Here is a 12,494-nt window from a genome sequence, read left to right as displayed (position 1 = left end):
GAGTTAGACACCTTCTTCAAAAACAGCTCCACCATCAATAATTTAAAAAGCCCTCCTTTATAGGTACCTTCCATTCTCCTTTCTCACTCACTCTGCATCCTCCGACAGTACCCAGAGCGTGCGCACGCACACACACACACACACACACACACACACACCACTCCTCTGTTTCAGACAACCTAGATCTCAGGTCATTTACTTATTCCCCCCACCCCCATTATGTACATGAGTAAACTGAGAGGATGTAACTGGCCCAGAGTCACCAAGGGAGCTTATTGACTGTGTGGAGATTTGAATTCGGGTCTCCCTTGCTCTAGTCTAATTACTAATCACACTGATCCTCAGTTTATCAATTCTACATTCAGAGCAGCTGTTACAAACAATTAAATGGGCCTTGAGACAATAATAATAATGATGATGTTGCCTTATTGACTTGTGCTGATCACACTGTTACAGTTATAAAGGCAACATAAAACAGTAAAAAAAATACAGATGTGTTTTCGTTCTGATAGTAAGTACCTGATCAAGCGACACGGTGCTCCACGGATTACAACACTGACATTGCTCCCAGCGTCCAGATGGGTCCCTAAGAGGCTGATTCTTGTCCCACCAGAGGTGGGACCTTGTTCCGGGTCCACCCCATGAAAGCTGGGTGTCTGCATGGGTAGAAATCAGGAATTAATTGGCTCCTGAGATACACCATTCAAACAGTTCCCCTTACCCCAAGTTGCTTCCCTTGCAGAAGTGAATTAACATCCCAGAAAACTGTGACACCTCCCTCTCCCCCAATGCCCACTGATAGTTTAAAATGCAAGCCAACCCATTTCTGCCAGGTACTTTGGTCTTATCGTATAAGTGAAACAGGAATACTCATTCCTAACCCCGACTCTCATTACCACAAAGGTGAAGGGCGTATCCGACTGGGTCCGGTAGTCCGCGCTGCAGTCGCCTACACAGAGCTCCACAGGCCCGGGGGGAGGGTCGGGCAAGAGCGATGGCTCCAGTTCACACACCAGCCTGAGGGGAGGCAGGGAAATCTGTCAGAAGACCCGGGCTCCATCTCCTCCCCAAGGCCACCACGGCCAGTGTCCTCCTCTCGCTCAAGCCCTGCAGCCCCATCCAATGTGCCACATCCCTCTCCCGTACAAGGCTGTTTAACTGCTTTTCATCAGTCTCCATAGCACAACAGGAAACGGGCTGCCCTGGTTGTAATGTCCTTTAACAGCCTGCCCCTCTCTTCTCCCTGCTCGAGGGTGGAAGCTGTTAAGGCCAGAAACACTCCTTGAGTCGACCTGCCTGGAGAGTGGTGTGTGCTAGGCAGGATGGGCCCAAGACATTTTGCTGCCTGAAACAAAGAACAAGATGACACCCCCTCCCATTCCATGTACAAAAGCCGACTGAATCTTTCTTCAACAATGGCAAATGGACAGCATACACCACACACCTAAAGGCGGCAGGCTAGCGCAGGGGGCACAGGCCAGGCTGCAGGCCCACAGCTCTCTCCTCCAACCCCTCGCTGCTGCCTCCCAGCATCTGATGCCTGAGGCGACCACCTCGCTTCGCCAATGGTAGGCTGGCCCTGTTGCTAGGTAACCCTTTCAATCTGTCTCGCACCCTTCCCTTTTGTGAGTGATGCCTTCTGGCTCATCAGCAGCACTATTATCAGAGAGGCCTTTGGTGCGTCCTCTAACTTTGCACTGTCCAGCTCAGAGGGATGCTAGGAATACCCTATCATTATGTGGGCTCATGTAACAGATGTAACTGTTGCCTCTTCTTCTCAGGCAACAGAGCGGGAAGAATGGCAAATTGCGCCCACCTCCTCCAGTGGAGACTCTGGAAAGCTCCCCACCCCCCACTGTGGCATTTGCCGCTGGACGACAGGAACTGGCAGGTCTCTCTAGACCAACCTGCTTGGTGCACCGCTGCTGCTTCTTAAAAACGGCTGCGAGGCTTTTAGCTGCCAGGCTCTCGTGAGAGGTCAACTGAACTCTTGCGAGAGCGAGAGGGTCCAGCCAACCTCCTGCAGGAACCCCAGAGATGCTAAGGGGAGCGAGGCAGGAGTGATCAAGCAGGCGAGTGACAGTTGGTGGGAGGGATACTGCAGCACCACTGCCTCGCTTGAGGTGGCAAGATATTTTGGCATAGCCTACCCACCTCCTCAATCAACTTTGCCAAAGGCAGTGCCAACATCCCTCCTAGCACAAAATAAGAGTGTAGATGTTTTTGCAAAGAAGGGGTGGGGGAAAGGCGCTGGCTGGTGCATCATCTTTCTTTCAAACTGGGGAGGCAACCCACGCTGTCTGGATGCCCTGGTCCTCGCTGACGGACCAGTACACTTAACATAAGGTGGCCCTGACTTTCACACATAAACACACTAGAGGTAAACAACAACGCTTTAAGCTACTGAAAAGTCAAAGTCCACTTTGGTATGTTAGTTCTTGGCTCTTTATGTCAGGTTTACCCAAGAGAGTGCCACAAACATGGGTGAATTCAAACAAATAGGGCCCACAGCAACAACAGATAATGTTAAAAAAATGCAAAAGCCCAATTTGTTGTCCCCCAATGCAACGTAAATATTTCTGGTCTGAACATGTAACTGTGTAGATTAAAATTACATATTTTCAGGAAGTATCCACTGCATGCTCTTAAGCTCATTTTATTGATTGTTTTTGTCTTTTCCAGTTCTGTAGCCCAGCCTTCCTCAACCTGGTGCCCTCCAGATAGTTTAGGCTTCAAACTCCATTAGCCCCAGACAGACAGCATGCCCAGTGGTCATGGATTCTGAGAATTGTAGTCCAAAACATCTGGAGGGCACCAGTTTAAGGAAGGCTGCTACAGTCCCTCTTCTTAATTGCTATCATTTTCTTTTGTAATTTTGTTAATATGAAAAAGTGTTAATAAAAATATTTTTAATGGCAAACCTCCCAGATGCGCGAGAACCAATTGTTGCAACTGAAAGACACTCTGCACATGCACAGCTAGCAAGCTGTGGAGAACCTCTTGCATTCCAAGATGGAGCATTGGCTTCCAAGATAAACCTTGAGGCCAGGCCTGACCTGAGGCAGCCGTAACAGAAATCAAGGAATTAAATTGGTTCTTTCATTGCTGCAGTTGCACCATGGAAGGTAGTCTGTGAAGATGGGTAGATGAGAGCTGGTACAGTGGCTAAGGCTGCAATCCTGTGCACACTTACCTGGGAGTAAGCCCCTTTCAGCACAGTAGTCTTGCTTAGGAGTAAATGTGCATAGGATTGCTCTGGAAGAGTGCGAGCCATGAAGTCTCCAGTTCAAACCTCATCTCATCTGGAAACTCAATAGGTGGCTTCAGACAAACCACTCACTGGCCCAGTTCAAATAATCATATCCCATCTTATTAAGCAAAGATAACTAAGAGGCCTTTCCCTGGGCATGCATCTCCTTCACCCCTCCCTTCACATGAGACATGACTAGGAAGTCTCTAATTAATCACAGTGTTCTGTTTTGCCCAAACTTGGAAACTATGGTTACCAGCTTTGGAACAAACCAGGATCATAAGCCATGGTTTGATGTTGGTTTAAGATCCTGGCTTGTTCCAAAGCCAGTAACCATAGTTTCCTGGTTCAGATGAAGTGGGAAAGTATGCTTAGAGACTTCCTGGTTCTATGCCTGTCTTCTGTAAAGGGAGGAGCAAGAAAGCAGTGCGCTCATGGGAAAAGGCTCAAGCATATCTTGGCTTATGATCATTCACAAACTCCCCGCTCTGCAATCCCCAGTTCCATGCTGGCTCAAGACATTTTGCTGCCTGAGTCCAAATGGAATCCCCATCCCACTGCTACTGCTTTGGTGAAGCAAGGCTTTTTATACAGACACCAGTTCCTGCTTTCATCTATCCCCATGTTCACGCTGCCACCAGAACAAGGTTATTTCATTTCATCCTTCTGCAAGGCAGGGCTAGCCCTGAAGCACCTCCCCGCATTCCCCCCAAAAAGGATCCCTACAAGTTGGGGTAATAATACTGACATGCCTTTCAAGGGCTGTTATAAGGATTACATGCAGATTCCCCAAACTTTTTGTATGTCAGCTGTGGAGGCTATCAGCAGGCGCAGAAGAGCAGCAAAGGCAGGGGGGTTGTGCTGATTTTTTCCCCTAAGGGACAAAAACCAGCTGAGCACATAGGTTTGAGGGGAGAAATTAAGGGCAGCCTGGGCAGGGGAAATATGAAGGTTCTCCCCACAGCTCTCACAGCCTACTTCCAATATCAGCCTCCCAAGGGTGCTCTCTTTAAAACCAAAACCAAAAACAAGTTCAAGAGAACATTACATACATCTATATGTAATGCCTGGTTTGATCCTAACATAATCCACGTCCAGTGCTCTAAACAAATTAAAGCACTGTAGAAATTACTACAGAAATGCTATTTATTAGTAATAGATTGTTTTCTATTTATTATTAACAGACTGCCCAACAAGAGATGTTGGACAACAACCTCCATCATCCCCAACCAACATAGCCAATGACGGTGGTGGTTGTCCAAAGATCTCTTGATGGCACAAGGTTGGAGAAGGCTGTGGTCAAGCTAGGCCTAACTTGAGAGAGGAGTTCCATCATTAAACACATTGTCTAGGACAGTGGTGGGGAACCTCCGGCCTGCGTGCCTAATGTGGCCCGCAGAGGCTTGGCATCCTTCTGCAGGCCCTGGCCACTTCCCTCCCCATGCTGTGTCGCCTGGCCTGGAGGCTATTAGAGGCTTGGGGAGGAGGCTGGGAGAGGAATCCCCTTATCTTGGATCACAGACTGAAAATAAAGGGGCTCCTCTTACGTAAGTGTGCTGTTCACCACCACCGACAATGAAGCAGCGCACAGAGTGTGTGTGTGTCATGTGAAGCCAGGGACTCGGCTGGCCTGGGAGGAGCAGCTTCTTCTTCTTGCAGTGCCGGCCAAGTCCCTTTCTCAGTGCTGAGAGAAGCATGGACCTCCATGCCTCTCTCATCACAGAGAAATGCAAAATAGGAGCGGGGATGAGGTCAGTGGGCAGGGGGATGAGGTCAACAGAGGATGATGTCATCCGGCTTGCGGAGGGTCATGCTGTGGGCAATTTGCACCCCCCCCACCTACAACCTGTTCCCCACCTCTTGACGTAGGCCTCAAAAATGGTGTTGTCCCACCAGAGTGCTGCGAAACCCAGCCTCTACAAACTGTATGCACACAGCTGTTTCTAGGTATTTCTACTCCTACCCAGATTCTGTGCTTTAGTGGTTCTCCACAGCCAACACCTGCCGCTTTTTTCTTTAGCACATCCTCACCCACCTTTCGGCACTGATGTATTCGGCAGGGAGGGAACTGCAGCGCACACCTGCCACACGTACCCCCACCTCGTTGAAATAAAGGCCCAGGTTCTCGCCCCAAACTGTCACCCGTGTTCCACCTTCTTTGGGGCCAGTCAGTGGCAATACCTGCAGGGGGAGGAGAGAGAGGGGGGAACTCAATGGAAACAGCCAAAGAGGGTTCCACGAGGCAAGCAGCCACGCCTTTAGTTACCTTGCTGGGCATACATTTCTGTACTGCTGCTACAGGGCTCTTGTAGGAGAGAAACACCACAGCACACAGCATCCCTGGACCCAACACCAGAACTTATAGAACCCCACCACTCCCTGGTGGTGGTCACAGATATGAGGAAAGCCCACGCTCGCAAAAGCAAGTCAATAGGCATGACTTGAAGCAGCAGCCAAGGTCTTCTGACCAGAGTCGCAAGCTCTATCCTGGGAACACAAGCCCTATGTTTGCATCCTATGTCCACTGGGATACCGGGGTGGTGCCAGCCTGCCCAGTGCTTATAGGCTTCATGGTTATGTAGGAACCTACACACAAGCAGGACTGGTATCAAGGATAGGTATGGTTGGGCAATGTCCAGTGGCGCCCCCCAGTAGGGGGGCACTGACAACAACCCCCTGGAATTGCTCCTCTTCACCATGACAACCTGCTTGTACATCTGCCTTTCACTCCGGCCCAGACTATGGTGGCAGTGAGGAGCAGTAGTACATGTCCCAGGTTCCTTGTTCCCTGGCTCTCTGCCTGTGGTAGCAAATTATTATTTATCACATTTATATCTCGCCTTTGTCCTCCAAGGAACCCAAGGCGGTGTACATAATCCTCCTCCTCTCCATTTTTATACTCGCAACAACAACCCTGCGAGGTAGGTTGGGGTCTGTGACTGGCCCAAAGTCACCCAATGAGTTTCCATGGCTGAGTGGGGACTAGAACCCGGATCTCCCAACTCCCAGTCCAACACTCTAACCACTACACCACACTGATGAGAAAGAGGATGAAGAGCAATAGCAGCTGGTGACGATTGCAGCAAGAAGGGAGACTCACTGAGGGAGGGGGTCCACTGAGACTGTCTTGCCCACGGGGCCCCCCCAAAACTTGGAGCTGACACTGGATACTAAGGCTTTGGCAATGGGATGGCATAGAAATGTAATAAATAAAAATAAATGCACAAGCCTGATTTGTGCGATCTGTGCACAACAAAATGAGAGTTAGGCTAGATATTCAGAGTGCCTTATAGGCGAGAGGCAAGAGCGGTGGCAGAGCGGATGGGCCTGGTGTGGAAAAAGTGGAAAGGGAGAAGTTTTTCTCCCTCTCTCATAATACCAGAATCTACTGGGGTTATCCAACAAAGCCGACTGAGGGGAGATTCAGAAGAGATAAAAGGAAGTACGTCCTTCACAGAGCATATAGTTAAACTATGGAATTCACTAGTACAAGATGCAGTGATGGCCACTAACTTGGATGGCTCTGAAAGAGGGTTAGACAAATTCCTGGAGGAGAAGGCTGTCAAGGGCTACTAGACCTGATGGTTAGATCCTGCCTCCAGTACCAGAGGCAGTATGCCTATGCATCCCAGTTTCTAGGGAGCGTGGGCGGAAGGGTGCTATCACACTCATGTCCTAATTATGGGTTTCCAAGAGGCAGCTAGTTTGCCACTGTATGCATTGAATGCTGGACTAGATGGACTCTTGGTCAGATCCAGCACAGCTCTCCTTACATTCTCAGGTACTATCCCAGATCCCCATGACGAGCAGGCACTCCCCATAAATCTTAACGTCTACATAGAACTTCAGTTTCAAAAGGCAAAGCTCTCCAGTTCACAGCCACAGCCTCCAGGAACCAATTGGAGATCCAGACTGATAAAGCGGCCTTGGATTTCGAAGTGTAGAGTTATTTTGGCAGGGATCGCACCGGAGATAGGAACAGCACAAAGCTTTTAAATCTTGTTATGCATTATTGGAACGTTTTTTCATCAGCTGTGACCTCTCCTGAGAGTTTTAACTGAAAGATGAGGTATACGTTTTCTAAGACAGAAATAAGCAAAGGCAAGTGTGAAGCGCAGGGACTTGGTTATGTGTGCATGTCTGTTTATTTTTACCTGGGTGATGCGGGGATGGGCACAGCGGGCCCCACGCCGGCCAGATGGGACCCAATTCTGCCGGGAAGCAGGGCAGTGAGGCCGCAAGAGACAACGGCGTTCAGGGACACACCAACCACACTCGTACCGCGGGTCTGACTTAAGGCAGAGCCCACAGCTAGAGCGCTGGGCCGAGCACTTGTACAACAGAGCTGAGGAGAGAGGGAACAAACAGAATGGAGATCAAAACAATTGGGGGCTCCCCCTGTTTACCTCAGGAAAGGCTTGCCATCTGTTATTCACCCTATAGGAGAGGGGTGTTGAACCTTTCAGCCCAAGGGCTGGATCCAATTTTGGAGAAGCTCTCAGGGGCTACATTCCAGTGGCAGGTGGGGTTGAAGGGAAAGCAGGTGGGGCCAAAATACTAGCATATTTTAGCTTAATGCTCTTGCTGCCAGTAACTAGGCCTGAGGAAAGGCATTTCAAGTGTATGGAATGGTGGGGGAAGCAAGAAACCAAAGGGCTGGGGGCCTGGGGAAGTGGCCTAGGAATCAGATTGGCCTGGATTGAGATCCCAGGTGAGCTGGATTTGGCCCATGGGCCTGAGGCTCTACATTTCTGCTCTAAGGCTTCTTCACCTCAACCCCTTAAGACCAGCCTTCCCCAACCTGATGCTCTCCAGTTGTTTTAGACTTCAACTCCCAGCAGCCTTAGCCAGCATGGCCCATGGCTGGGAACGCTGGGAGCTGTAGTCCAAAACATGTGGAGGACACCAGGTTGAAGAAGACTGCCTCAGACAGGGGGCTGCATAAGGGTCCCTTGCTGCAGTCCAAACCCTGCAGCTTGGACCAAGGTTTCACACTGCTGCTCAATGAAGTAAAATCACCAGAAAGGTTTTAGCTGGTTTGTTTGGTATGGTGACTCCTTTATTTGAAGCTATCCAGGCTGGCATTTACCACTCTAGTCAGCGATGTGCCCCAGGGCTAACTCTGACTTGCTTCGTGCAGTGTCAATGGAGGGCGGTGTGTGTGTGTGTGTGTGTGTAAATAAATGAAGATAAGAATTCTTGTCCTAATGGTGCAGCAACACTTTGAAAGTGTTGGCCTCAGTGTGTGTGTGTGTGTGTGTGTGTGTGTGTGTGTGTGTAGATTTAGTCTCTACTACATTCCCATGGCAAGAAGATGGGAAATCAGGGGCCTGCTAAATACAAACATTGCACAGCTGTTACCTTTGAACCCCGGCGGCTTGTCAATGGCGAAGTCTCCGTCCCAAATGACATCGAAATCCAGGGGCAGCTCCCCAACTTCTTCACCGTCGTACCAATACTGAGGAAAGAGAGGGGTCGCAAATGATGAAAATGCAGGGTATGAATATTGCTCAGTAGCAATGGGAAACGCTACAAAGGGATACACAATGGGGGAAAGAAAGAAAGAAAGAAAGAAAGAAAGAAAGAAAGAAAGAAAGAAAGAAAGAAAAGGGGATATATTTCTGCAGAAGCAGAGGGAACCCTTAGCTGCTGGGTCTCCTAAGAACTATGGCCTAACCAGCCTTTGGCAGAGTTGAGCCTGGCTGTGCCCCTCAGTCTGTACCTTCCGGTCATCAAGATCATGGACAGAAAAAAGGAATTACTGGCTAATTGACTCAGTCTGGAATGGAATAAATTCCTTCATTATTATGAATTTCGTCATAGTTATGAATTTTGTCAACATTGCACTATTTCTTGTATTTTTGGCATCTCTCAGCGTGTGAAGTGGCCTCCATAGGGATGCATTGACAGTCACCAAGAGACACATGTTTCTGTGACCCCCATATTATATACATATATTACACGCACACGCACACACACACACACACACACTCTAGGCAATGGGTCTTGTGTCGTCTAGAGTGTTACCACATGGGCCAAGGGGTGGGAAGAGTGACAGTGATAAAGAGGCAGAAGCACAGTAGCTTTATAAATAGATTGCGTGTTGTCATGACTGGGCCAGGAGCCAAAAGCAGGCTGCCAACGTGACGGGACGCTATTAAACTGAAAGTTTACTGCTATCCTAGGGCCCACCCCCTGGTTCTCTGAAACATGCTGCAGGATCACTTGGTTCCCATTACTCTCGTCGTCGGCCGTCAGTCCCCCCCACCCGCCACTATTTTTGACCTGTTTCTCTCGAGGCTGCAAACAGGAAAGTCCCATCTGCTTGCATAGTTGGGGAGTTAGGACCGAGGAGCACAAGCAGTTGTTTTCTTGACCTGGGGAGAGGAGGGGAGCTTGCTTTAGTAGGGCCTGAAAATTGAATTACGTGTGTGTGCGCGTGTGTGTGTTTTTAAAGATTTAGGGGGTCAGAATTGCACAGAACTACACACACAACTCCTCGAGCTTAAAACTTTTAAGAATCAAGGCCTGGCTTCTCCTAGTTCAGCTTTCCCCAACCTGGTGCTGTTCAGCACATCTGGAGAGTGCCAGACTGGGGAAGGCTGAACTCTGTCCTGCCTGGAAATAACTAACAAATGCTAAACAAACTGTTTTGCCCCTAAGGGGCCATATCAAAATAACTCTGCAGTTCAATAAAGGGACCACCCCCAATTGCCCACAACAAATATTACCCAAAGCAGAAACACACACAAATCAAGCTCTAGCTGTTCTGTAGTAATCATGAGGATAATTCTATCAATCAACCGGCGTTCTCCAACTCTTTTTGTTAGCTGCAGCATGTTGAATGGATACTTTGCTGTGTACAATCTACATTGCACCTCTACTATCTCCTCTTCCTAACTGAAAATCATTAGAATAAAAAAAAATGCCAAAAACAAACAAACCCCAACACACGCCTACTTAAACATTAGGGGTCAGAACACCTGGTGTCCCCTGCAAATTCCCATTCCCATTGCCTGGCCTAGTGTGGCCTGTTCTCTCACTTCACAGTCTTCTATTTGGGAGAGCTCGCAGAGGACAGTCCTCTATTTAGAAGGTGTCCTCTATTGGATGGGCTGTCCAGTCCATGCCTGGTTTAAAGTCAAAGAACCATAGGGAGGGAGAACACAGCACCTGGACAGCAGACTGAGCAGGTACACAGGTCACCTAATCAGTCTCGTCTCTACGGTCAGATTTAAATAGCGTTACTTCTAAATTTTCACACATGCATGCGCATAAGCAAATGTTATGCAAATTGGAACCCCCTTTCGTCATTCTTTTTGATGATGTGCGAGTGCTGCCCCAGCCCTGAGGTGGCAAAAGGGAGGCACATAACTGTGGGAAAGGCCATGCCAAAATGTCACTCCCCATGTGGCAGAACCACTTGCTGACCAAGGCCACACCAAGAACACCTTGTCCCTTTCCTCCATCACACATGTATTACTTTGCACCTATATTGACACCTGGTGTCATCAGCCATTTTGTTACTCAGGCACCTGGGTGTGTTTTTCCCCCTTTACTTTTCTTCAACACAGCATGCACTTTTCCTTTGTACTTTGCCAGCTGGAATTGTTTTTGCATTGTCTGCAAAACATCTGAACCCCTTCAGAGTTCATCTATCTTCACTCACATCATTAACACAAGCTAAAAAGTAAACAGAACAAGTGCCAAGACAGATCTTCAGTATTTATTTCTATCCAGAATAAGGCCTTTAATCCTTATTTAAAGCAACACAAAATCCTACATTCCATCAAGATTCCAGCTTCAATTAACATATAAAAGTGCAACAGTATTTATTGAGAAGTTGGGGAGATAGGAAGGAAGAGAAACCACTTTGGCTGCAAAATAACATCCCCCAAACATGCCATAAACTGCCCTTTCTAGCCCAACCTTCCTCAACCTGTTGCCTTCCATATGTCTTGGACTTCTCCATCAGCCACACCCAACATAACCAATCATCAGGAATGTTGTGAATTGAAGTCCAAAACAAGGCTGTCTTAGACCAGGAGTAGGGAGAAGCTAAATTTCCAGATGTTTTGGACTTCAACTCACAGCATTCCTGACCATTGGCCATGCTGACAAGGGCTAATGGGAGTTGAAGTCCAAAACATCTGGAGATCTACAGTACTTTCTCCCATCTCTGTCCTAGACTATAGAACAGTTGACCAGGTGTCTGCAAAAGGAAAGACCATACAACCACCCATTACCCACCTCAGTCCAGACTTCAGATGTGCCAGTGTTGAGAACAGGTGAGCCATGGTGAGGTGTTTGCAGAGCAACTAGCTCAAGTTAGCTCAAGCAAGCCAGCCAAGCCACAAGTTACTGTAATAAACACAGGTGCTTCCAGACAATGGACTCCTAGCACTATTTAGGAGAAGCCATTGTGTAGCTATTCCATTTTTTTCTCCTCAAAAGATTTTCTGCAGTGAGAAAACAGACAGAAGAAGTGGCAGGAAAAGCAGGGAGTGTTACAAGTAGAAGACAATGGAATCTGCATCCCTGGAAAAATTCTGTGAATGAGGCCAGGCGACGGCACAATAAAAGCCTCATATGGATCTGGCACAAGCAACCATGCTATCAGTTATTGAGGAGAGTTGTATAGGGAGGGAAAGCAGAGGGATATCAATCTGCTAGAATTAAGGGTAGATTCACACAACCAAGTCTAAGAAGTGTGGTATAGTGGCTAAGGTATTGGACTGGGAGTCGGTAAATCCAGGTTCTAGTCCCCACTTGGCTATGGAAACCCACTGGGTGACATTGGGCCAGTCACAGTGTCTCAGCCCAACCTACCTCACAGGGTTGTTGTTGTGAGGATAACATGGAGAGGAGGAAGTTTATGTACGCCGCCTTGGGTTCCTTGGAGGAAAAAAAGGCGGGATATAAATGTAATAAATAAATATTAAATAAATAAGTCTTCCATCCATAAGAATTTTGGTATGTTGGAGTTCTCGTAAAAATGTATTCTGAGAGATTTTGCCCCAGCTCTACCCAAATGGTTTAAAACTACACCTGTAATCAGTGTATGTAACTTCCTGTGAATGATTCAACTCATTTAAAGAGTGTAGAGAAGATCTGGTACCAGGCTCTGCTTGACAAACTTTCCGATCAAAAAACCCTTCTCCTGAAATTCTCTATCTGCATCCACAAAAACCCAATAGATGTGGCTGCCGGCCAAAAATAAGTCAGTTTCCCAACAATACTCAAC

General features: G+C 48.0%; 1 protein-coding gene across 3 annotated transcripts in view; it reads right to left on the bottom strand.

The window, feature by feature from the left end:
• The window catches only part of PLXNA3 (plexin A3), a 75,374-nt gene that overhangs the window by 22,819 nt on the left and 40,061 nt on the right, over window positions 1–12,494 (bottom strand). For all 3 annotated transcript variants that reach the window (XM_063119397.1, XM_063119398.1, XM_063119399.1), the window contains 5 exons: window positions 8,612–8,708; window positions 7,405–7,595; window positions 5,286–5,431; window positions 897–1,017; window positions 520–656 (listed from right to left, as the gene is read on the bottom strand). In XM_063119397.1, coding sequence (XP_062975467.1) covers window positions 520–656; window positions 897–1,017; window positions 5,286–5,431; window positions 7,405–7,595; window positions 8,612–8,708 — 692 coding nt within the window. The remainder of the gene's footprint in view (window positions 1–519; window positions 657–896; window positions 1,018–5,285; window positions 5,432–7,404; window positions 7,596–8,611; window positions 8,709–12,494) is intronic.

The sequence above is a fragment of the Elgaria multicarinata genome, chromosome 3 (assembly GCF_023053635.1).
Source record: "Elgaria multicarinata webbii isolate HBS135686 ecotype San Diego chromosome 3, rElgMul1.1.pri, whole genome shotgun sequence".
Classification (NCBI taxonomy): domain Eukaryota; kingdom Metazoa; phylum Chordata; class Lepidosauria; order Squamata; family Anguidae; genus Elgaria; species Elgaria multicarinata.
This window is presented reverse-complemented; position numbering and strand designations above follow the sequence as displayed.